This window comes from Pristiophorus japonicus, chromosome 12 (assembly GCF_044704955.1).
Source record: "Pristiophorus japonicus isolate sPriJap1 chromosome 12, sPriJap1.hap1, whole genome shotgun sequence".
In the NCBI taxonomy this organism is placed as follows: Eukaryota; Metazoa; Chordata; class Chondrichthyes; family Pristiophoridae; genus Pristiophorus; species Pristiophorus japonicus.
In genome coordinates, this window is record NC_091988.1 from 32,675,620 (window position 1) to 32,702,984 (window position 27,365).

The following is a 27,365-nucleotide window of genomic DNA, read 5'->3' on the forward strand; positions in this document are numbered from 1 at the left end:
GGGAATTGGCGGTACAGGTACCAAAATTACATCACCATCAGCAGGCAGGAGTATGGAATGGGGGGGGGGGGGGCAGCAAGTCTGTGATCGGGGGAGGATTAGCCCGGGACAGGTGATGCTCAAGGTATCCTTGTGTGATCAGAAAAGGCACACCTGCTCCTTATGGCCTACAAGGAAACTTAAAAAAAATTAAAATCTATTTGCCTGGGTTTTCTGTGGTCTTGATCCTTGGTGCCACCAGCTTTCACGGTTAGGTTGGAGACTAAGCGAGCTTTAGTCAAGCCCGCGGTTAAATGGCGTGCACACCCAATGATGTCATCAGGAGGCAACATTGCCACCTAAATTAGACCCTCGCTCCTCTGGAATTCAGGCAAGTAAAAATGGTGGGGAGCAGGAACGCACATGGAATGCACTGTGAACTGCACTTCCTGGCCGCACGATTCCCGCTTGGTGGGGGGCGCAGGTGGGAGGGGGGGATTAAAAATCAGCCCTAAAGAAAACACTGGAACAAGAACTAAGGGACAATTCTTCCCCAGTGTAGCTTTAGATGTCATACAATCAGTTGTAAATGGACCTTTGAAAAATGTCTCCTTTTTACTAAATTGACAAATTTAATGACTCAGTGGAGATGTTAACATCACCCACAAAGTGAAATAAACCAATGAAATAGAAGATTTTAACATGCACCATAGTATTTAATAACAGTAACAGTTTAATTACATATGGGAAGATTTTACTGACACCACGGGGTGAAAGCAGGCCGCTACAATGGTGGGAAAAGCTTACCACCCCAATCCCGCTCTGTATTTGGCTGACCCCATTATCAGAAGGAACCATCATTGGGCGGCCGGAGTGCCTGTCTGATTCAATTAATAGGTCCTTTAACTATGCAAATATGGGTCCTATGATGTATATAGAACAGCAATTGTCACTTTTGGAGTGTGCGCTGTGCACACTTTGCCCAGTTTCACTTGGCGGCCCAGCCAAATGGACACCAAAAAGGTATGTTTTTAACTAATTTGTGAGGCCAGGAGGAGCAGGAATGCTCTTTAGGGCTCCACAAAAGTAACGTGGGCCACTGTTGCATAGGGTTCCCCTCCACGAACTCCCCTCCCTCCCCCGAGCCTACCTTGATGATAATGTGCTAGCCTGATACTTTGCTGGCCTGGAGCTGCAGCAGGGTATTCATTTAGTGCCCACTGGCCATATGGTAATGAGGCCTGGCCATGTGGTAATGAGGCCCAGCCCTCAAAAATGGACCAGACCTCCCTTGGCACTATCGGGCAGCCAGCTGGCAGGCCCTACCAACTGCTCAATAGTGAAAATCTGCCCCATGGGGAAGATCTTTCAACTTCAGCTGGGTAATAAAACAGGCAGTTATATGGCCCGGTCAATTTTCCTTTCTAAGGTGCGTCACTGACAACTGATCCGCTACAGCTTGTGTTATGTGGCCAAAGTTGAAAGTTGTGCCCATAGAAAATATGAATAACTAGGAATGGATTATCTTGTGATTTCATTGAGGGGTTTCCATGTCAAGCTGTTTGAATAGATACAACAGCCTTGAAATCAATTCCTTTATAAAAAGATGTACTCTGGAATTTCTGCCATGATCTGATCTCTTTCAGGAAGCTTGCCTTTGATTTTTTGTCAGCAGCAAGTATCATGGCAGACATCCACCAGGGAATTCCATGAAGATTGTACACAATAAGATCCACACATTAGAAACTAACACAAATTCTGTACATTTCTGAACCTGATTACCAATTTATATACAACATGACCAGTTTGCTCGAGAGTTATGCTTACACTGTTTAATTTATATCAGAACAGCTTTCTTTCCATCACCAAATATTAGCTCATTTGAAAATTGCTACAGTGAATTAAACTATCGACAAAAAAGCAAAATATGCAATTTTTAGGCTCGTCTAGAACCATACGAGGTAGCAGTCAGCTGTGGTACAGATGATCTGATTTCTGAATGAATTAGTTTGTGTATCATGACATTGTTTTTTTCTCTTTCTGTTATAGTACATATGGGGTTAAAAACCAGGTTCACTCACAGAAAATTACTCAGCTTGTTTTGATATATTAACAGAATATGGATGTTGGCCTAGGTTTTTCTAATCAGGAATCCATTCATTTTAAATGGGTTGCTGTTGATGTTAATGATTGGAAAAATTAGGTCACTGCATCTGAACAGATATTGCAGGGAGGACCCAAACTACTCAATTCAAATAAAAGTATCTGACGAGTTTGATTGGCAGCTTTTTGAGTTTGAGAGACACATAATTAAAAGTATTTGTCATGGTTATTTGTAAATTTAATGGGTCATTACTTCTGTCACTTATTCATTTAGTGTTTACAGGAACAGGAGTAAGCCATTCAGCCTCTCGAGCCTGCTCCGCCATTCAATGAGATCATTGCTGATCTGCGACCTAACTCCATATCTTTGGCCCATATCCCTTAATATCTTTGGTTACAAAAAATCTATCAATTTCAGATTTAAAATTAACAATTAATCTAGCATCAATTGCCATTTGGGGAAGAGAGTTCCAAACTTCATGTGTAGAAGTGTTTCCAAATTTCATTCCTGAAAGGTCTGGCTCTAATTTTTAGACTATGCCCCCTAGTCCTAAACTCCCCAACCAGCAGAAATAGTTCCTCTCTATCTATCCTATCTCTTCCCCTTAAGATGCTGAAAACTTTGATCAAATCACCCCACAACCTTCTAAATTCTGGGGAATACAACCTAATTTGTGCAATCTCTCCTCGTAACTTAACCCTTGAAGTCAGTGTATCATTCTGGTAAACCTGCACTGCACTCCCTCCAAGGCCAATATAACCTTCCCAAGGTGTGGTGCCCAAAACTGCTCACAGTACTCCAGATGTGGTCTAACCAGGGTTAGCAGCATAGCTTCTATCCCCTTATATTCTAGTCCTCTAGATATAAAAGCCAGCATTCCATTAGCCTTCTTGATTATTTTTTGTTCCTGTTCAGACATTTTAATGATCTATGCACCCATCACCCCTCCCTCCCAGACTCAGTCTCTTTGGACCTCCACTGTTTTTAGCTTTTCACCATTTATAAAGTTCCCTTTGTAATTTTATGCTTTCAACTACACTGTTTACAATGCAGCCTTTCATTATATCATCGACAAATTTGGATACATGACTTTCTACGCCATCATCCAAATCGTTAAAATATCTGCTTGGTTGTTTATACCCTAAACTACCTAGACATTATTCTACCACCTTTCGAAGTCAAGGAAGATAAATGAGGTCACATGATATAACCGGTAGCTAAAATACAGTAATGATGATTTTCTGTTCGAACCCCAAGTTCTCTACAAATTACCCAGATGAACGCATGCTCCTGGTTGTATGGAGCAAGAACTTGTCTACAGAATTGGGCCGAGATGCTGAACCCAATAAAAATATCTGGAGTAAAAGATGAATAACGTAACAGAATAAAAAGCAGATTAGGCTATCTTTAGACTAGATTTGCAGTATACAATATAACACAGCTCTCCCACAGATCATTTGATTTCAAAATTAATCAGTTAACTATCACAGAATGCTTCTTTTCCCTTTGCCTTCAGAAATCCACATGTAAATGAACTGATGGAACCATTTGGCCAGGATCAAACTTCCATACTTTAAAAATAAGCAAAAGTGAAGTCTGGATCTGTTACTTGTTAACTACAGTGCAAACGAAGCATGCATCTTCATAATAACACAAGGGAGAATAATTATCCTATTTCAACAAAGAAAATATCACCTCAATGCATCCAAAATGGTGTCTTGTATTATAGATGAACAGTGTGCACTACAAAGTCAACTGCTAAATTAACACTTACCATAAGGTGCTAAAATTAACTTAGGCTTTCCATTCAAAAACTGTGTTTCAAGCTTTAAACCATCCCTACAAGCAAGCACAAATTGTTAGTATGCACAACAGTACACATCTACTGAGGTAGTCCTTATTTAGAATAGTTACTTTCACTGAAATAACATCCAGTTTGATATAAAATAAAGCTTTTTTTTTAATTTAAAAAGCACACTTTTTGCAATTCACCTTTGCAGAGCTGGTATAACGAACTCCAAATGTTAGGGTTTTTTTAAAATTAGAGAGTGTACACAATGAAGATATGATTTTTATTTAAAATATGCATCTTCTTCCCCATTTCAGTTCCATAACTATTATTCAACTCAAAAGGATCTGTACCAGAGTTTTGCTGCTCAGTTGCAAAGCAACTTGGGGAGAAGGAAGGATTGGCTTCCCCCACCACCTTCCCTGTAAAATACTTTGGTTTTCTTTGGCACCATTTTTCCAGATAACATGGCCACATAGCCAAGATCAGAAATATCAGATTTTGGAACTCAGAAGTTTGTCAAGAAAACAAAAAGTCCAGAATGGAGCTTTGAAGCAGAACTTTAAGCTCCTTCACCCTGAAGAACACAAGCTGAATTACATCCCTGCAGGTAATTCCTTATCTAGAATGAAAGAAGTCTAAAACAGCAACCAATCCCAAAACAAATTCTAATCATTGCTCCTATGGATCAGCGACAATTATTTTTAACTTCTTTTGATTTAATATTTTGCCTGTTAAGTACGCAAATATGAAAACGAAGGACGAGCTTGTTCATCGAGCCTGTCCCATATTGTCTTGGTGCAACCTACACATACGATGATCCACCATCTATAATGGATCTTGACAAAATAATTCACTGAATATTTTTCCACAAAAAAGTGAATTTAAAATGCATTTTGTTGACTCAAAGAAAGATCATATTTAATATCCACACAAAATATGCTATAATCACTGCTAAAAAGCACTACATTTTAAATGTATCAGCCTAAACTCGGAGGTAGTACTCTTGCTTCTGAATCACATGGTCATGGGTTCTAAGCAATTCCAAAGCAGTGAGCACATAATCTAGGCTGACACTTCAGTGGAGCACAGATGGAGTGCTTCACCGTTGGAGGTGCTGTCTTTCGGATCAGATATTAACCCAAATCCTCATCTGGTCTGAAGATAAAAGATCCTATGGCACAATCTGAAGTGCAAGAGAGTTCTCCTGGTGCCCTGCCCAACCTTTATCCCACAACCAACACCACTAAAACAGGTAATCTGGTCATTTATCGTGGTGGTTCGTGGGACCTTGCTGTGTGCTGATTATCTGCTGCATTTCGTATGTTACAACAGCGACTACAATTCAAAACTGGCCGTGATGTGCTTTGGAAATGCAACATCTTTCTTTAAAAGACAAGAAAATATTACATCGTCAGGTCACATGTTTTCACAACCACTGTTATTAGCCAACTAATACTGTTTATACTAAAGCTATTAATTAAAAGTATCAGCGCGTTAGAGGTATATTTTTTTTTTTTAAAAAGAGGCATATGTGCTCTTTTCCTTAATAGTTAAATAGGATCCAGTATGGTGCCACGATGTCCTACTAAGACCAATTATGTCCTGAAGTGCATTCAGCAATTTTTGTGTGATATACTAGATTCTTCTTCATTCATGTAACCTTAATATACATCGGAATAGCTGCATCAAACTGGCAGATGGGATGAAGCAACGGCTCAATTTTGCTTGTAGCAGTTTCACAAGAACCATCTGATTCTTTCCACTGCTCCATTCACAGACTAGTCCATAGCTCCATTTCTTCCATCATCAGCAATAGTGTCTTCCCACATGAAGTGTGCTCAAGTCCTTCTCCTTGACTTTTTCTAATCAATTGTCTGTTCAATAGTCATAGCTCACCTCTCTTCACCACCACCAGGTATCTTTCAGGTCATCTTGAAAGTCTGGTCACAGTTGATGTATAATTCAAGTATTTTCTTTTTTTCCCATTGATAGAATACTCCTGCTAGTAATCCCATGAAATCTGCTTTTTAATTGAATTTCATTTATACAAAACCATAACAAATCAAACTGTTGAACAAATGATGGATTAGATAATGCATCACTGTTTAATACCAGAACAATATGGCTTCTAAGCTTTATTCTGTGGTTTCATATGACAGGAAAGCAGCATTTTCTAACAATACGAGATCAAGATTTTTTAATGTCTTGAATTGCTGGATTTATTATTTATTATAAAGCCACAACATCCCAACTTTTGAAGTCACTGCTTTTTTTTTTAATTAAAAAAACAATTAACAAAAAAATTAAATGTTCCCAGGATGTGGATGTTTGGAAAGGCTATATTGATTACTCTAGTTGCTCTGATGTTGTGGTGGATCTGCATGTAATTTTTAAAATTCGTGCATGGGATGAGGGCGTCGCTGGCAAGACCAGAATTTATTGCCCATCCCCAATTGCCCTCGAGAAGGTGATGGTGAGCCACATTCTTACACAGCTGCGATCCGTGTGGTGAACGCACTCCCACAGTGCTGTCAGGAAGGGAATTCCAGAATTTTAACTCAGTGATAATGAAGGAACAGCGATATATTTCCAAGTCAGGATGGTGTGTGACTTGGAAGGGAACTTGGAGGTGATGGTATTCCCACCTGCTGCCCTTGTCCTAGGCGATAGAGGTCATAGGTTTGGGAGGTGCTGCCGAAGAAGCCTTGGTGAATTGCTGAAGTGAATCTTGTAGATGGTATACAAAGCAGCCACGTTGCACTGGTGGTGGAGGGAGTGAATGTTTAAGGTGGCGAATGGGGTGCCAATCAAGCAGGCTGCTTTGTCCTGGATGGTGTTGAACTTCTTGAATGTTGTTGAAGCTGCACTCATCTAGGCAAGTGGAGTGTAATCCATCACACTCCTGACTTGTGCCTTGAGGTACTGGAAAGGCTTTGGGAGTCAGGAGGCGAGTCACTCGCCGCAGAATACCCAGCTTCTGACCTGCTCTTGTAGTCACAGTGTTTATGTAGCTGGTCTAATTAAGTTTCTGGTCAATGGTTATCCTCAGGATGTTGATGGTGGGCGTTTCAGCGATGGTAACGCCGTTGAATGTTAAGGGGAGGTGGTTCGACTTTCTCTTGTTGGAGATGGTCATTGCCTAGCACTTCAGTAGCGTGAATATTACTTGCCACTCATCAGCCCAAGCCTGAATGTCTTGCTGCGTGTGGCCACAGACAGCTTCCGTGGCATGAAGCTTTGATGTTTCAACAATCATAAGAACATAAGAACATAAGAACATAAGAATTAGGAACAGGAGTAGGCCATCTAGCCCCTCGAGCCTGCTCTGCCATTCAATAAGATCATGGCTGATCTGGTCGTGGACTCAGCTCCACTTACCCGCCCTCTCCCCGTAACCCTTAATTCCCTTATTGCTTAAAAATCTATCTATCTTTGACTTGAAAACATTCAATGAGCTAGCCTCAACTGCTTCCTTGGGCAGAGAATTCCACAGATTCACAACCCTCTGGGAGAAGAAATTCCTTCTCAACTCGGTTTTAAATTGGCTCCTCCGTATTTTGAGGCTGTGCCCCCTAGTTCTAGTCTCCCCCGCCAATGGAAACAACCTCTCTGCCTCTATCTTGTCTATCCCTTTCATGATTTTAAATGTTTCTATAAGATTACCCCTCATTCTTCTGAACTCCAAGGAGTAAAGACCCAGTCTACTCAATCTATCATCATAAGTTAACTCCCTCATTTCTCGAATCAGCCTAGTGAATCGTCTCTGTACCCCTTCCAAAGCTAGTATATCCTTCCTTAAGTAAGGTGACCAAAACTGCACGCAGTACTCCAGGTGCGGCCTTACCAATACCTTATACAGCTGCAGCAACACCTCCCTGCTTTTGTACTCCATCCCTCTCGCAATGAAGGCCAACATTCCATTCGCCTTCCTGATTACCTGCTGCACCTGCAAACTAACCTTTTGGGATTCATGCACAAGAACCCCCAGGTCCCTCTGCACCACAGCATGTTGTAATTTCTCCCCATTCAAATAATATTCCCTTTTACTGTTTTTTTTCCCCCAAGGTGGATGACCTCACACTTTCCGACATTGTATTCCATCTGCCAAACCTTAGCCCATTCGCTTAACCTATCCAAATCTCCTTGTAACCTATCCAGCAGCTTTCATTTTTTTTTTTTCCTGGTGCCAACAAATAAATTACCAAATTTATTTAATTCAATCCCACAACTTGCCGATTATGGGATGTAAACTCTCAATCTTTGGATATAGCTAGATCAGTACAATAACTACTACACTACAGTTTCAATGTATAAATGAATCTCTTGTATCACAGCCTTGAAGTACTCACTAAGCCCATTATTCTTGTCCAGAATAGGGTTCGACACATGATGAAGTAAACATGGAAACATACAAAATAGGTGCAGGAATAGGCCATTCGGCCCTTCGAGCTTGCACCGCCATTCAATAAGATCATGGCTGATCATTCCCTCAGTACCCCTTTCCTGCTTTCTCTCCATACCCCTTGATCCCCTTAGCCGTAAGGGCTATATCGAACTCCCTCTTGAAGTAGCTTCCTATTTGCTTCTTTTTCATAATACAGTCATGGTAATGATACTTACTATTTATAAAAGATCTTTTGTTTACTATCACCACCATCTACTTTATGAACTTCTACCCATAAAACATTTTACTGCGCATCAGAACTACATTGAAAGTAGTTTATTAGTAAACTGATAAACAGGTCACAGCACTGACTTAACTCCAATCCCAATGGGAACATAATCTGCTTAAAGAGGAAGTTCATCTTAAAAATTTTCCAAAACTAGTTTCACAAAGAATACAAATAGGAAAGCAATCATTGTTATCAATCATGCCTGGTACCAATTTATGCTTGGTTCTAATTTTTTTTTTAAATTGCAAATTTGCTCTGCAAACAATATGGGAGTGTGGCAAAATAAGAACGCAAGATATAGGAGCAGGAGTAGGGCCCTTCAAGCCTGCTCCGCTATTTAATAAGATCATGGCTGATCATCAATCTCAACTCCGCTTTCCCACCAGATCTTCACATCCCTGGATTACCCAAGACTCCAAAAATCTATCCATCTCAGCCTTGAATATATTCAGAGACTCAGCATCCATAGCCCTCTGGGGCAGAGAATTCCAAAGATTCACAACCCTCTGAGTGAAGAAATTCCTCCTCATCTGTCTTAAATGGCCGACCCCTTATCCTGAGACTGTGCCTCCTAGTTCTGAGTCGGGGGAGTCCGGGGATCGGCAGAGGCCTATAAAGACCCTGAGAGGCAGCGGGAGTCCGTGGTCGCTGAGGCTTGAGTCCGGGGATCGGCAGAGGCCTATAAATGCTGCGAGAGGCAGCGGGAGTTCGTGGTCGCTGAGACGTGAGTCTGGGGAGCATTCGAGGCCTATAAAGGCCGCGAGAGGCAGTGGGAGTTCGTGGTCGCTGAGGCATGAGTCCGGGGATCGGCAGAGGCCTATAAATGCCGCGAGAGGCAGCGGGAGTTCGTGGTCGCTGAGACGTGAGTCTGGGGAGCATTCGAGGCCTATAAAGGCCGCGAGAGGCAGTGGGAGTTCGTGGTCGCTGAGGCATGAGTCCGGGGATCGGCAGAGGCCTATAAAGGCCACGAGAGGCAGCGGGAGTTCGTGGTCGCTGAGGCGTGAGTCTGGGGAGCGTTCAAGGCCTATAAAGGCCGCGAGAGGCAGCGGGAGTTCGTGGTCGCTGAGGCGTGAGTCTGGGGAGCGTTCAGGCCTATAAAGGCCGCGAGAGGCAGTGGGAGTTCGTGGTCGCTGAGGCATGAGTCCGGGGATTGGCAGAGGCCTATAAAGGCCCAGCTTGTGCAGCTACAGAGAGAAGGCAAAAAAGAAGTAGAAAGAAATAAAAAGGTGACATAGAAACATAGAAAATAGGTGCAGGAGTAGGCTATTCGGTCCTTCGAGCCTGCACCACGCATTCAATGAGTTCATGGCTGAACATGCAACTTCAGTACCCCATTCCTGCTTTCTCGCCATACCCCTTGATCCCCCTAGTAGTAAGGACTACATCTAACTCCTTTTTGAATATATTTAGTGAATTGGCCTCAACAACTTTCTGTTGTAGAGAATTCCACAGGTTCACCACTCTCTGGGTGAAGAAGTTTCTCCTCATCTCAGTCCTAAATGGCTTTCCCCTTATCCTTAGACTGTGACCCCTGGTTCTGGACTTCCCCAACATTGGGAACATTCTTCCTGCATCTAAGCCACAGCCAAGGGGGTAAGTGATTGGTAAGTAGTTTTTCTTTTTTCTCTTCTATGTCAGTGACTAACTTTTAGCACTGTTGTTGCCAATTTAAGTGGATCGAAGGGTTAAGTCATGGCAGGAGAGCTCGGACATGTGTTATGCTCCTCCTGTACTATGTGGGAAATCAGGGGCGCCTCCGGTGTCCCTGACGACTACGTGTGCGGGAAGTGTATCCGCCTCCAGCTCCTGACGGACCGCGTTGCGGAATTAGAGCTGAAGGTGGATTCACTCTGGAGCATCCACAATGCTGAGAATCACGTGAATAGCACGTTTAGTGAGTTGGTCTTACTGCAGGTAAAGGGTCCACAGCCAGATAGGGAATGGAAGACCAGCAGGAAGAGCAGTGCAAGGAAGGTAGTGCAGGGATCCCCTGCGGTCATCCCCCTGCAAAACAGATACACCGCTTTGAGTACTGTTGGGGGGGATGACTCATCAGGGGGAAGCAGCAGCAGCCAAGTTCATGGCACCGTGGCTGGCTCTGCTGCACAGGAGGGCAGGAAAAAGAGTGGGAGAGCGATAGTGATTGGGGATTCAATTGTAAGGGGAATAGATAGGCGTTTCTGCGACCGCAACCGAGACTCCAGGATGGTATGTTGCCTCCCTGGTGCAAGGGTCAAGGATGTCTCGAGCGGGTGCAGGACATTCTGAAAAGGGAGGGTGAACAGCCAGTTGTCGTGGTGCATATAGGTACCAATGACATCGGTAAAAAAACGGGATGAGGTCCTACGAGGCGAATTTAAGGAGCTAGGAGCTAAATTAAAAAGTAGGACCTCAAAAGTAGTAATCTCAGGATTGCTACCAGTGCCACGTGCTAGTCAGAGTAGGAATCGCAGGATAGCTCAGATGAATACGTGCCTTGAGGAGTGGTGCAGAAGGGAGCGATTCAAATTCCTGGGACATTGGAACCGGTTCTGGGTAGGTGGGACCAGTACAAACCGGATGGTCTGCACCTGGGCAGGACCGGAACCAATGTCCTAGGGGGAGTGTTTGTTAGTGCTGTTGGGGAGGAGTTAAGCTAATATGGCAGGGGGATGGGAACCTATGCAGGGAGACAGAGGGAAATAAAAAGGAGGCAGAAGCAAAATATAGAAAGTAGAATAGTAAACGTGGAGGGCAGAGAAACCCAAGGCAAAAAACAAAAAGGGTCACATTACAGCAAAATTCTAAAGGGGCAAAGTGTGTTAAAAAAACAAGCCTGAAGGCTCTGTGCCTCAATGCGAGGAGTATTAGTAATAAAGTGGATAAATTAACTGCGCAGATAGCATTTAACGGATACGAACTGATTGGCATCACGGAGACATGGCTCCAGGGGGACCAAGGCTGGGAACTCAACATCCAAGGGTATTCAGCATTTAGGAAGGATAGACAGAAAGGAAAAGGAGGCGTTGTGGCGTTGCTGGTTAAAGATGAAATCAATGCAATTGTAAGGAAGGACATTAGCCTGGATGATGTGGAATCAGTATGGGTGGAGCTGCGGAATACCAAAGGGCTCAAAACGCTAGTGGGTGTTGTATATAGACCACCAAATAATAGTAGTGAGTTTGGGGACAGCATCAAGCAAGAAATAAGGGATGTGTGCAATAAAGGTACAGCAGTAATCATGAGCGACTTTAACCTACACATTGATTGGGCTAACCTAACAGGTAGCAATGCGGTGGAGGAGGATTTCCTGGAGTGTATTAGGGATGGTTTTCTAGACCAATAAGTCAAGGAACCAACCAGGGAGCTGGCCATCCTAGACTGGGTATTGTGTAATGAGAAGGGACTAATTAGCAATCTTGTTGTGCGAGGCCCCTTGGGGAACAGTGACCATAATATGGTAGAATTCCTTATTAAGATGGAGAGTGACAAAGTTAATTCAGAAACTAGGGTCCTGAACTTAAGGAAAGGTAACTTCGACGGTATGAGGCATGAATTGGCTAGAATAGACTAGCAAACGATACTAAAAGGGTTGACGGTGGATAAGCAATGGCAAACATTTAAAGATCACATGGATGAAGTTCAGCAAATTTACTCCCTGTCTGGAGTAAAAATAAAACTGGGAAGGTGGCTCAACCGTGGCTAACAAAGGAAATTAAGGATAGTGTTAAAGCCAAGGAAGAAGCATATAAATTGGCAAGAAAAAGCAACAAACTTGAGGATTGGGGGAAATATAGAATTCAACAGAGGAGGACTAAGGGTTTAATTAAGAGGGGGGAAATAGAGTATGAGCGGAAGTGTGCAGGGAATATAAAAACTGACTGCAAAAGCTTCTATAAATATGTGAAGAGAAAAAGATTAATAAAGACAAACGTAGGTCCCTTGCAGTCGGATTCAGGTGAAATTATAATGGGGAACAATGAAATGGCAGACCAATTGAACCAATACTTCGGTTCTGTCTTCATGAAGGCAGATACAAATAACCTTTCGAAGGTACTAAGGGACAGTGGGTATAGTGAGGAGGAGGAACTGAAGAATATCCTTATTAGGCGGGAAATTGTGTTAGGGAAATTGATGGGATTGAAGGCAGATAAATCCCCAGGGCCTGATAGTCTGCATCCCAGAGTGCTCAAGGAAGTGGCCCTAGAAATAGTGGATGCATTGGTGATCATTTTCCAACAGTCTATTGACTCTGAATCAGTTCCCATGGACTGGAGGGTAGCTAATGTAACACCACTTTTTTTAAAAAGGAGGGAGAGAGAAAACGGGTTAGCTTGACATCGGTGGTGGGGAAGGTGTTGGAATCGATCATAAAGGACAAAATAGCAGCGCATTTGGAAAGCGGTGACAGGATCGGATCAAGTCAGCATGGATTTATGAAGGGGAAATCATGCTTGACGAATCTTCTGGAATTTTTTGAGGATGTAACCAGCAGAGTGAACAAGGGAGAACCAGTGGATGTGGTGTATTTGGACTTTCAGAAGGCTTTTGACAAGGTACCGCACAAGAGATTGGTGTGCAAAATCAAAGCACATGGTATTGGGGGTAATATACTGACGTGGATAGGGAACTGGTTGTCAGACAGGAAGCAGAGAGTCGGGATAAACGGATCCTTTTCAGAATGGCAGGCAGTGACTAGTGGAGTGCCGCAGGGCTCAGTGCTGGGACCCCAGCTCTTTACAATATACATTAACGATTTGGATGAAGGAATTGAGTGTAATATCTCCAAGTTTGCAGATGACACTAAACTGGGTGGCAGTGTGAGCTGTGAGGAGGATGCTAAGAGGCTGCAGGGTGACTTGGACAGGTTAGGTGAGTAGGCAAATGCATGGCAGATGCAGTATAATGTGGATAAATGTGAGGTTATCCATTTTGGGGGCAAAAACACGAAGGCAGAATATTATCTGAATGGCGGCAGATTAGGAAAAAGGGAGGTGCAACGAGACCTGGGTGTCATGGTTCATCAGTCATTGAAAGTGGGCACGCAGGTACAGCAGGCGGTGAAGAAGGCAAATGGTAAGTTGGCCTTCATAGCGAGGGGATTTGAATATAGAAATAGGGAGGTCTTGCTGCAGTTGTACAGGGCCTTAGTAAGGTCTCACCGAGAATATTGTGTTCAGTTTTGGTCTCCTAGTCTGAGGAAGGATGTTCTTGCTATTGAGGGAGTGCAGCGAAGGTTCACCAGACTGATTCCAGGGATGGCTGGGCTGTCATATGAGGAGAGACTGGATCAGCTGGGCCTTTATTCACTAGAGTTTAGAAGGATGAGAGGGGATCTCATAGAAACATATAAGATTCTGACAGGACTGGACAGGTTAGATGCGGGAAGAATGTTCCCGATGTGGGGGAAGTCCAGAACCAGGGGACACAGTCTAAGGATAAGGGGTAGGCCATTTAGGATTGAGATGAGGAGAAACTTCTTCACTCAGAGAGTTGTTAACCTGTGGAATTCCCTGCCGCAGAGAGTTGTTGATGCCAGTTCACTGGATATATTCAAGAGGGAGTTAGATATGGCTCTTACAGTGAAAGGGATCAAGGGGTATGGAGAGAAAGCAGGAAAGGGGTACTGAAGGAATGATCAGCCATGATCTTATTGAATGGTGATGCAGGCTCGAAGGACCGAATGGCCTACTCCTGCACCTATTTTTCTATGTTTCTATGTTTCTAGACACTCCAGCCAGGGGAAACAACCTCTCAGCATCTACCCTGTCAATCCCCTTCAGAATCCTGTATGTTTCAAATGAGATCACCTCTCATTCTTCTAAACGCCAGAGAGTATAGGTCCATTCTGCACACTCTCATAAGACAGCCCTCTCAACACAGGAATCAATCTCGTGAACCTCCATTACACTGCTGCAAGAACAAAGCTAACCAATAATTATTTATTCAGGCAAACTTTGATTAAATAAATTTACATGCATAAACAACTTACCTTGGTCTTCAGATGGATTCACATCCAACTTGCACATTTGATGACCATTTCTGCTTAGTCACCTGATCTAACCAATAGACAAATTCCACATTGATCTGCAAGACCAGACTCCTGATCACACCATATATATTTTGTATGGCATTCCTTGGAATGTTTTATTCAGTTGATGAAATCAATATGCAACTGAGCTATGCAGATCAGTAGGTTACAGATTCAATTCTCAGTCGCGACAGAGTTTGCTGATCTCAGTCAGGATGCAGTAGGGGTATTACTATTGCTTCAACAGCCTGGCAAGGGAAGAGAAAAAAATCTGCCAAGCCTCCGAAAAAGTATCCACAGACTCCAGCTGGAAAACAGGCATTGCTGAATGATGACCACAGAGGGTTTTTCTGTGATGCCATTGAATCAAAGTAGCCTGCTAACACTTATTCATTCAGGTATGAATAATGTGTGAGGTATCACAGAACTGCATCCCAGCAGAAATCGACACAGGGAAGAAAATTAGCAAAAAAATCTGATTTTTTCCTTGTATTCTTTAGAAATAGCAAACCAGAAAGTTTTAAAAAGGAAATTTAACAGGAAATTCTTTAAGCTGACATCCTTGTTTAATTATATATGTCTCCAGTATAAACTGTTAATGGAGGTACAGTATACAAAATATTGTCAATGCAGATTTGAAAAATGTCTATGGCCCTGAATTTGCGGTCGGAGGTTTCCCGCGGGGAACTTGATTATTCCAACGCACTCCTGGCTGGCCTCACACATTCTAACCAACGTAAACTTAGAGGTGATTCAAAACTCGGCTGCCCATGTTCTAACTTGCACTAAGTCCTGCTCACCCATCACCCTTGTGCTTGCAGACCTGCATGGACTCCCGGTTAAGCAATGCCCAACTCGCTGCCCGCGAATGCCCTTTTCCCGAGGATGCAGTGGATCGGTCAAGAAGATTCTTGACAGATCGCAAGTTCCGGGTTTTAGCACATGCGTAACGCACGCCTAAACCCGGAACTTGCGAGGCCCACACAGGCACGTGCGCACCTCGGACACGCTCAAAGGGGCCGCAAATTATGTCCCTATGTGATTCTTCTGACGAGAGCAGGAAGAAAATGGCCAGCAGTCTTCATTAAATCGACTTTTTTTTTTAATAAATGGAAAGATTCAACTGAAATTGAGTGTGACAGTGTTGCTATCAAATCTGGCACCAAGCTCATGGTCTACAGGGCTGCAGTGATACCCGCCCTCCTATATAGCTCAGAGACGTGGGCCATATACAGTAGACACTTCAAATCACTGGAGAAATACCACCAACGACGTCTCTGCAGGATCCTGCAAATCCCCTGGGAGGACAGACGCACCAACCTCAGTGTTCTCGACCTGGCCAACATCCCCAGCATCAAAGCACTGACCACACTCGACCAGCTCCGTTGGGCAGGCCATATTGTTCGCATGCCTAACATGACTCCCAAAGCAAGCGCTCTACTCGGAACTCCTACACGGCAAGCGAGCCCAGGTGGGCAGAGGAACCGTTTCAAGGACACCCTCAAAGCCTCCTTGATAAAATGCAACATTCCCACCGACACCTGGGAGTCCGTGGCCAGAGACCACCCTAAGTGGAGGAAGAGCATCCGAGAGGGCGCTGAGCACTTCGAGGCTCGTCGCCGAGATTGCAGAAAACGAGCGCAGGCAGCGGAAGGAGCGTGCGGCAAACCAGACTCCCCATCCACCCTTTCCTTCAACCACTGTCTGCCCTACCTGCGACAGAGACTATAATTTCCGTATTGGACTGTTCAGTTACCTAAGAACTCACTTTTAGAGTGGAAGCAAGTCATCAAGGGGATGGAGTATAAAAGCAGGGAAGTCTTGTTACAGCTATACAGGCTATTGGTGAGGCCACACCTGGAATACTGCATGCAGTTTTGGTTTACATATTTACGAAAGGATATACTTGCTTTGGAAGCAGTTCAGAGAAGGTTCACTAGATTGATTCCGGAGATGAGGAGGTTGACTTCTGAGGAAAGGTTGAGTAGGTTGGGCCTCACTCATTGGAATTCAGAAGAATGAGAAGTGATCTTATCGAAACGTATAAGATTATGAGGGGGCTTGACAAGGTGGATGCAGAGAGGATGTTTCCACTGATGGGGGGAGACTAGACCGAGAGGGCATGATCAAAAACGGAGATGAGGAGAAATTTCTTCTCTCAGAGGGTTGTAAATCTGTGGAATTCTCTGCTTCAGAGAGCTGTGGAAGCTGGGACATTGAATAACTTTAAGACCGAAATAGACAGTTTCTTAAACGATAAAGGAATAAAAGGTTCTGGGGAGCGGGAAGTGGAACTGAGTCCATGATCAGATCAGCCATGATCTTATTGAATGGCGGAGCAGGCCCGAGGGGCCGAATGGCCTACTCCTGTTCTTATTTCTTATGTTCTTATGTTCCTCGATTTCGAGGGACTGACTATGATGATGATAATTTCCCAAACTTTGAGCAACATATTTTTTATTTCCTACAGGTCTGAGCACTTTCAGTCTTTTTTTAAAATATGTTCATGGGATGTGTGCGTCACTGGCAAGGCCAGCATTTATTGCCCATCCCTATTTGCCCTTGAGAAGGTGGTGGTGATCCACCTTCTTGTACCGCTGCAGTCCGTGTGGTGAAGGTACTCCAACAGTGCTGTTAGGGAGAGAATTCCAAGATTTTAACCCAGCCACGATGCAGGAACAGCGATAGGGTACTTCCAAGTCAGGATGGTGCGTAACTTGGAGGTGGTGGTGTTCCCATGCGCCTGCAGCCCTTGCCCTTCTAGGCGGTAGAGGTCGCGGGTTTGGGAGGTGCTGCCGAAGAAGCCTTGGCGAGTTACTGCAATGCATCTTGTAGATGGTACACACTGCAGCCACGGTATGTCGGTGATGGAGGGAATGAATGTTGAGGGTGGTGGATGGCGTGCCAATCAAGAGGGCTGCTTTGTCCAGAATGGTGTCGAGCTTCTTGAGTGTTGTTGGAGCTGCACTCATCCTGGCAAGTGGAGAGTATTTCATCACACTCCCAACATGCCTTATAGATGGTGGAAAGGCTTTAGGGAGTCAAGAGGGCAGACACTGCTATTGTTGCCACAGTATTTATGTGGCTGGTTCAGTTAAGTTTCTGGTCAATGGCGACTCCCAGGATGTTGATGGTGGGGGATTCGGCGATGGTAATGTGTTGAATATCAAAGGACGGTGGTTAGACACTTGCTTGTTGGAAATCATCATTGCCTGGCACTTAAGTGGCAAGTAACATTCATGCCACATATCAGCTGAAGCCTGAATGTCATCCAAGTCTTGCTGCATGCAGACATGCACTGCTCCATTATTTGAGGAGTTGCGAATGGCACTGAACATTGTGCAGCCATCAGTGAACATCCCCAGTTCTGACCTTGTGATGGAGGGAAGGTCATTGATAAAGCAGCTGAAGATGGTTCGACCTACGACACAGCCCTGAGGAACTCCTGCAGCGATGTCCTGGGGCTGTGATAATTGACCTCCAACCACCACAATCATCTTCCTTTGTGTTAGGTATGACTCCAGCCAGTGTAGAGTCCCTCTGCCGTCCCACCGCCTCCCCCCCGCCCCGTCCGTCCCCTTCCCCCCGGTCCGCTCCCCTCCCCCACTCCCGTCCGTCCATCCCCTCCCCCCGTCCCATTCCCCGTCCGTCCATCCCCCACCGCCCCATTCCCCGTCCGTCCATCCCCCACCCCCCGCCGCCCATCCCCTCTCATCCCCTCCCTCCCCCCTCACCCCCGTCCATCCCCTCTCTCCCCGTCCATCCCCTCTTCCCCCCTCCTCCTCCTCCCTCCCTCCCTCACCTCTCACCCACCTCACCTCCACCTCTCCCCCCCCTTACCCCTCCTGCCCCACCCCTCCCCTCCCCCCCTCCTCCTCACCCCCTCCTCCTCCTCCCCCCCTCACTCTCCTCCCCTCCCCCACCCTCCCTCCTCTACCCTTCCCTCCCCTCCCCACTCCCCTTCCCTCCCCTCCCCACTCCCCTCCTTCCCCTCCCCACCTCCTCCCCCTCTCACCCCCTTCTCCTCCCCTCCACCACCACCCCCTTCTCTTACCCCCCCACCACCACCCCTCTCACCCCCTTCTCCTACCCCACCACCACCCCCTTCTCCAACCCCCCACCACCACCCCCTTCTCCTACCCCCCACCACCACCCCCTTCTCCTACCCCCTCCCCTCCACTCTCCACCCTCCACCCCCACTCCCCTCCCACCCCCCCTCCTCCCCACCCCTAATCCACCTCCCCTCCCACCCCCCCTCCTCCTCTCCCCACCCCTCCCCCCACCCCCCTCCCCATCTCCCCTCCCCCCACCCCCCTCCCCATCTCTCCTCCCCCCACCCCCCTCCCCATCTCTCCTCCCCCCACCCCCCTCCCCATCTCTCCTCCCCCCACCCCCCTCCCCATCTCTCCTCCCCCCACCCCCCTCCCCATCTCTCCTCCCCCCACCCCCCTCCCCATCTCTCCTCCCCCCACCCCCCTCCCCATCTCTCCTCCCCCCACCCCCCTCCCCATCTCTCCTCCCCCCACCCCCCTCCCCATCTCTCCTCCCCCCACCCCCCTCCCCATCTCTCCTCCCCCCACCCCCCTCCCCATCTCTCCTCCCCCCACCCCCCTCCCCATCTCTCCTCCCCCCACCCCCCTCCCCATCTCTCCTCCCCCCACCCCCCTCCCCATCTCTCCTCCCCATCTCTCCTCCCCCCACCCCCCTCCCCATCTCTCCTCCCCCCACCCCCCTCCCCATCTCTCCTCCCCCCACCCCCCTCCCCCCTCCCCATCTCTCCTCCCCCCACCCCCCTCCCCACCTCTCCTCCCCCCACCCCCCTCCCCACCTCTCCTCCCCCCCACCCCCCTCCCCACCTCTCCTCCCCCCACCCCCCTCCCCACCTCTCCTCCCCCCACCCCCCTCCCCACCTCTCCTCCCCCCACCCCCCTCCCCACCTCTCCTCCCCCCACCCCCCTCCCCACCTCTCCTCCCCCCACCCCCCTCCCCACCTCTCCTCCCCCCACCCCCCTCCCCACCTCTCCTCCCCCCACCCTCCTCCCCCCACCCCCTCCCCCTCCCCACCCCCCCCGATTGCCATTGACCAGTTTTACGAGGGCTCCTTGATGCCACACTCGGTCAAATGCTGTCTTGATGTCAAGGGCGGTCACTCTCACCTCGGCTCTGGAATTCAGGTCTTTTGTCCAGGTTTGTACCAAGGCTGTAATGAGGTCTGGAGCCGAGTGGTCCTGGCAGAATCCAAACTGGGCATCGGTAAGCAGGTTGTTGGTGAGTAAGTGTCGCTTGAAAGCACTATTGACGACAATCAGCAGCAAAATGATGGAAGGTGAGAGTAGACTGACGGGGTGGTAATTGGCCCGATTGGATTTGTCCTGCTTTTTGTGGACAGGACATCTCTGGTCAGTTTTCCACATTGTCGGATAGATGCCAATGTTGTAGCTGTAGTGGAACAGCTTGGTTAGAGGCGTGGCTAGTTCTGGAGCACAAGTCTTCAGCACAAGAGCCAGGATGTTGTTGGGGCCCATAGCCTTTGCTGTATCCAGTGCGCTCAGCCGTTTCTTGGTATCATGTGGAGTGAATCGGATTGGATGTTTGTCCAACATCCAGTCTTGGTTGAGCCATAATTTGCTCCAATTAAATATTAAGACTGAAACCATCGTCTTCCGCCCCAGCGACAAACTTTGTGCCAAGCTCCATCCCCCTGCCCAGCCACTGTCTCCAGCTGCAATCTTGACATTGTATTTAATTCCGAAATGAGCTTCCAATCCTATATCCTCCCATCACAAAGACCGCTTACCTCCTCTGCAGTAACATCACTACCTACCCAACTGCTGCTGAAACCCTCAGTGATGTTTGTTATGTATGTATGCCAATGATGGAATGATGCACTGTAACACTAGACCTGTATATACCTTACCTGTACACCAGATGGTGCTGCTGCTAGAGACCGAAGGGTCACCTGTACACAGCAGGTAACCCAGTATAAAAGGGAGCTCACCTCTTGATGTCCTCACTCTTGGAGCTGCAATAAAGGATGACAGTCTGTACAGTTCAAGTGCCATACCTCTGCCTTGTGGAGTCATTAAGAGTGCCTACATACACAACAATGTTTTTGTCACCTCCAGACTAAACTACCCCAATGCTCTCCATGTCAACCTCCCATCCGTCACTCTCCGTAAACACCAACTCATTGAAAACCTTGATGCCCATATCCTAGTCTGCACCAAGTTATGCTTGCACATCTCTCTGTCCTCATTGACCTCAGTGTTTAAATCCCTCTATGGCCTCATTCCTTCGTAACTCTATAACCTCTTTCAGCACTACAATCTTTCCTGAGCCCAGGTGCGCACCATTGTGCATATGTAAACCTGGGATCACATGGGGCGGTGCTTCTTAGCCTATAAGCTACAGCTGAGCCCTTAAGTGCGAAGTGACGAGAGATTCACTCACATAAGCTAAGAATGTAAATGAAGCCACAAGATAACTGGATGATTATTAATATTGAAGGCAGGCACCTTTTCTTTCTCGTTCATTTTTTGCACAGAAATCCTCGCTTTATAAAATAGTAACAAAAGAGAATGAATATTTTAAATTCCATCCTAATTTCATAAGTTCTACATTTTCACATTTGAATTGCATTTAATTCCACTTATATTAAAGACTGCTTTGAAATTAATTTGAGCCCAGATCTAAAATTAAAAAGGAACATATCCTGCTGAGCTTTTCCAATATTTCCTGTTTTTTTTTTTTAAATGGAAGATTTTCAGCACACAGTTCTAAAAAAAAGTATATATTTTTTAATTCATTCATGGGATGTGGGCATTACTGTCAAGGCCAGCATTTATTGTCCATCCCTAATTGCCCTTGCCATTTCAGAGGGCAGTTGAGTCAACCACATTGCTGTGGGTCTGGAGTCACATATAGGCCAGACCAGGTAAGGATGGCAGATTTCCTTCCCTAAAGGACATTAGTGGACCATTTGGGTTTTTAACAATCCGGTAGTTTCATGGTGACCATTTGCCAGTCCCCTTATGCTGTGCAACAGGCTTCCAGCACCTCTTTGCACAAGACTTTAAAAACATTTCAGCATAATTACTTCGGAGTAGGTGGGCAATTAGCCCAACTTTTCGCCAATACGTTGATTCCTATCAGGTGGTGAAAGACACAGCAACTCCTCGATGTAGTCCTAACTTCACAGATCGCACATTCGGTAGGAAATCCTGAACTTGCGGTCAATTTCAATGGCGATATGGCAGCATATTGTTTGCTGTCATACCGATCACAAATCCATTATCTCAATGCACTATAGTGCAATACAGGAGGGCAGGTATTACTACAACCCTGTAGATCATGAGCTTGGTGGCAGATTTGAGGGCCTGGTCTTCGAATACTCTTTTCCTCAGGCAGCCGAAGGCTGCACTGGCGCATTGGAGGCGGTGTTGAATCTCGTCGTCAATGACTGCTCTTGTTGATAAGAGGCTCCCGAGGTATGGGAAATGGTCCACTTTGTCCAGGGCCGCGCCATGGATCTTGATGACTGGAGGGCAGTGCTGTGCAGCGTGGAGGACCTTTGTCTTACGGATATTTAGAGTAAGGCCCGTGCTTTCGTACACCTCAGTATGGCTCAGAGACGTGGACCATGTACGCGGACACCTTAAGTCGCTGGAGAAATACCACCAACGATGTCTCCGCAAGATCCTACAAATCATCTGGGAGGACAAATGCACCAACATTCGCGTCCTCGACCAGGCCAACATCCCCAGCATCGAAGCACTGACTACACTTGATCAGCTCCGCTGGGCAGGCCACATTGTCCGTGTCACGTATCTCACACTACTGTATATAACTATATTTTACCATTACCATGCTATACATGACTGTAACTCGATATGACTTGTGACCACAAGCATACTTTACCAGCAGGGGTGCACTTGCAGGAGACACTGCATACCTGTTCCACACAGGTATATAAAGGCAGGTCACAGGCAAGTGTGGCACTCGAGAGCTGTGAAATAAAGGTGCAGGTCCAGAGTGACCTTGACTTCAGCAAGTGCCTCGTGTAAGTCTGTCCTGCAGGGTCAGGACTTTACAGTGGCAACAAGTTACGGGATCACAGAATCCACAGAATGGCTACCAACGGTTCAGATGAGAAATACAATGCTGGAGACAATTGGGAGGACTTTATAAAAAGGCTCCAGCAAAGTTTTGTAACCAAAGACTGGTTGGGCGACGATAAGGCAGACAAGAAAAGAGCCCATCTCTTGACCAGCTGTGGCTCGAAAACATACGCCTTAATGAAGGAACTGCTGGCATCCGAGAAACCAGCAAGCAAGTCGTTTGAGGAGTTGAGCACTCTGGTGAGAGACCAACTGAAGTCAGCGAGCAGCCTACACATGGCCAGACACAGGTTCTACAACTACAGACGCTGTGTGGGCCAGAGCATACCCGACTTTGTGGCGGAACTTCGGAGGTTGGCTAGTTTATGTGAGTTCTCCAATGAGCTAAGGAGAGAAGTACTGAGAAACTTTTTTATTGAAGGAATAGGCCACGCAGGCATATTCCGGAAGCTTATAGAGACCAAGAACTTGACCCTAGAGGCAGCAGCACTGGTCACACAGACATTCTTGGCAGGAGAAGAAACAACGAGGTTGATCTATACTGCGGGTACGACAACTAACGAAACATCGGAACAAGGGGTTCACAGCGTGAAACAAGCCGCTACCCCCACACACAGACAAAGGCAGGAGAGCAGGCCTTCAACAGCAGGCAGTGGCACCAGAAGCCATCAAGAGCCACATGAACGGCCATTCACACCTCATCAACCCACAATGCGAGCAATCAACTACAGACTGAGAGAAGCTCAAGAGAGATCAGCCAGACGCAGCTCATCCTTCGGAAGCAATGGAAGCGGTCTGTGCTGGAGATGTGGGGGAAGGCACTCAACAAGGGGGTGTCAATTTCGGCATGCTGTTTGCAGAAACTGCAACTATACAGGGCATCTGGCTTGCATGTGCAGAAAAACAACAGCTCGGCTGGTATACGAATCGGAAGGGTCGGAAAGCGGACCAGAAGACGGTGGGGACAGTGCCCGGAACACCGAGGTACAGCGGGTCAACACGATCAATGTCCACTGTTCTTACAACAAGACGCCTCCAATAATGATGAGGGTCCTACTCAACAGGATACCCGTCAACATGGAACTGGACACGGGAGCTAGTCAATCTCTCATGAGCGTCCAACAATTTGAACAGCTGTGGCCACACAAAAGCAACAGACCAAAACTCACAAGGATCGACACCAAACTAAGATCCTATACCAAAGAAATCATCCCAGTCCTTGGCAACGCCATGCTCTCAGTCACACACAAAGTGACGGTGAACCGACTTCCCCTGTGGATTGTCCCTGGAGATCTCCCAGCACTGTTGGGGAGAAGCTGGCTGGCAAAACTAAATTGGAAATGGGATGATGTTCACGTCATGTCGTCAGAGGAACGGACCTCCTGCTCAACAGTTCTAAGTCGTTTTGAACATCTCTTTCAGCCAGGTGTGGGCACCTTCAACGGGGCTAAAGTTAAAATCTACATCACACAGGATGCCAGACCAGTCCATCACAAGGCTAGAGCTGTACCCTATGTGATGAGGGAAAAGATTGAACACGAACTGGACCGGCTTCTGCGGGAAGGGATTATCTCACCCGTGGAATTTAGCGACTGGGCAAGTCCCATCGTCCCAGTCATGAAGCCTGATGGATCCGTACAAATCTGTGGGAATTACAAGTCTACCATAAACAGAGTCTCCCTACAGGACCAATACCCGCTGCCCAGAGCGGAGGACCTATTTGCCACATTGGCTGGAGGAAAACTTTTCTCGAAACTAGATCTCACATCTGCGTATATGACACAAGAACTGACCGAAGAGTCTAAGCTACTCACCACCATCAACACACATCGATGCCCATTCAGCATCAGGTCGGCAGCTGCTATATTCCAGCGCAACATGGAGAGTCTGCTCAAGTCCATCCCAGGGACGATTGTGTTTCAAGATGACACACTCATCACGGGCAGGGACACCGACTCCCATCTCCGCAATTTGGAGGAAGTACCAAGTCGATTGGATCGGGTAGGCCTAAGTGTTAAGAAATCCAAGTGTCTGTTTCTCGCGCCCAAGGTTGAATTTTTGGGCAGAAGGATTGCCGCTGATGGAATCCGCCCAACAGAATCCAAAACCGAATCAATTCGTCTGGCACCCAGGCCCCGGAACTGCGCGCCTTTCTTGGGCTACTCAATCACTTTGGGAACTTTATGCAGAACTTGAGCACGCTGCTGGAGCCTCTCCACGTTCTACTCAGAAAGGGGTGCGATTGGTTTTGGGGGGCGCCCAAGAACACGCCTTCAATAAGGCACGCAACCTTCTATGTTCCAACAGTGTTTTAGCCTTTTTTGACCCAGGTAAAAAGCTAGTTCTTACATGTGATGCGTCAGCGTACGGGTTCGGGTGCGTTTTACAGCATATCACTGATGCGGGTAAATTACAACCCATTGCTTATGCCTCCAGGTCACTTTCGCGGGCAGAGCGCGGGTACGGTATGGTTGAGAAGGAGGCGCTCGCGTGCGTGTATGGTGTCAAAAAGATGCACCAATACCTTTTCGGGGCCAAGTTCGCGTTAGAGACCAACCACAAACCCCTCACGTCCCTGCTATCCGAGTGCAAGGCAATAAACGCCAACGCCTCGGCGCGCATTCAGCGGTGCGCACTCATGCTGGCGTCTTACGACTACACAATAAGGCACAGACCAGGCACAGATAACTGTGCCGACGCGCTTAGCAGGCTATCCCTGGCGACCACGGAAGGGTCCGACGAACAGGACTGTGAGATGGTCATGGCAATCAATGCCTTTGAATCCACAGGTTCGCCCATGACGGCTCGCCAAATCAGAGCCTGGACAACCAGCAACCCCACGTTATCCTTAGTCAAAAGATGTGTTTTAACTGGTGACTGGGCAGAAGCTCGCGATGCCTGCCCCGATGAGATCAAACCTTTCCATAGGCACATGCATGAGCTATCACTACAGGCAGACTGCCTGATGTGGGGCAGCCGAGTAGTTATGCCCTTGAGAGACAGAGAGGCATTTGTCCGGGAGCTCCACCGCGAGCACCCGGGGATCGTTCTTATGAAGGCCATAGCCAGATCCCACGTCTGGTGGCCTTCATAAGAACGATCTGGGACAGCTGGGAGCTCTGCGTCCAGCGGTGCACCATTTGTGCCCAACTCAGTAATGCCCCCAGGGAGGCCCCCCTAAGCCCCTGACCCTGGCCCACCAAACCGTGGTCGTGGGTGCATGTAGACTATGCAAGCCCATTCATGGGCAAAATGTTCCTCGTAGTCATCGATGCATTTTCAAAGTGGATCGAGTGCACCATTTTAAACTCGAGCACCACCTCCACGACTGTGGAGAGCCTCAGAACCATGTTTGCAACGCACGGAATTCCTGACATATTGGTCAGTGATAATGGTCCGTGCTTCACCAGCGCAGAATTTCAAGATTTCATCGTTGACCACGGCATAAATCACGTTAAGTCGGCACCATTCAAGCTGTCCTCCAATGGCCAGTCGGAGCGAGCAGTGCAAATCGTTAAACAGGGCATGCTAAAAATCCAAGGTCCCATGCTGCAGAACCGCCTGTCGCGACTGCTGCTGGCATACAGATCTCGTCCGCATTCGTTGACTGGGGTTCCCCACCGCACAACTATTGATGAAACGGACCTTAAAGACTAGGCTTTCGTTAATCCTCCCAGACATGCATGAAATTGTAGAGGCAAAGCGCCGGAAGCTAACTGAGTACTATGACCGAAATTCGAGGGGGATGTGGAATGAGATAGGGGACAAAGTGTTTGTGCTAAACTATGGCAGGGGTCCCAAATAGCTTGCAGGGACAGTAACAGGCAAGAAAGGAAACAGGCTACTGGTTGTACAAATGGACAACGGCCAAACCTGCTAGAGGCATGTAGACCAAGTAAAAAGTAGATTCACCAACACTGCAGAACCAGAGGCAGACTATAATGTGTTGCTCACACCACACCTGATGGACAGACAGAGGGAACAACCTGAGGAAAGGGCAGTCTCAACAGACAGCCCAGGCGAGATACCAGCAATCATACTAAACGAAACAGATAGCCCAGGCAAGATACCAGCAATCACACTGAAAGAAAAACAGGCACCAAGGCAAACAACTGAACCACAACTAAGACGCTCCACGCGAGAGCGTAGACCACCTGAGAGACTGAATCTACAAAGACAATAAGACCTTGGGGGAGGATGATGTCATGTATCTCACACTACTGTATATAACTATCTTACCATGCTATACATGACTGTAATTAGATATGACCTGTAACCACAAGCATATTTTACCACCAGGGGTGCACTGCAGGAGACACTGCATACCTGTTCCACACAGGTCTCTAAAGGCAGGTCTCATGCAAGTGTGGCACTCGAGAGCTGTGAAATAAAGGTGCAGGTCCAGAGTGACCTTGACTTCAGCATGTGCCTCGTGTAAGTCTGCACTGCAGGGTCAGGTCTTTACAGTCCGCATGCCCCAGACACAAGACTCCCAAAGCAAGCGCTCTACTCGGAACTTCTTCACGACAAACAAGCCAAAGGTGGGCAGAGGAAATGTTACAAGGACACCCTCAAAGCCTTGCTGGTAAAATGCAACATCCCCACCGACACCTGGGAATGCATGGCCAAAGACCGCCCGAACTGGAGGAAGTGCATCCGGGAGGGCCCTGAGCACCTCGAGTCTCATTGC

General features: G+C 47.1%; 1 protein-coding gene across 5 annotated transcripts in view; it reads right to left on the bottom strand.

The window, feature by feature from the left end:
* ccdc66 (coiled-coil domain containing 66) overlaps positions 1-27,365 on the bottom strand; it is a 107,825-nt gene that overhangs the window by 79,677 nt on the left and 783 nt on the right. For 3 of the 5 annotated variants that reach the window (XM_070895290.1, XM_070895287.1, XM_070895291.1), the window contains exon 2: positions 3,858-3,922. The exons of the other annotated variants lie outside the window; for them this stretch is intronic. In XM_070895290.1, coding sequence (XP_070751391.1) covers positions 3,858-3,922 — 65 coding nt within the window. The remainder of the gene's footprint in view (positions 1-3,857; positions 3,923-27,365) is intronic. 5 annotated transcript variants of the gene reach the window in all.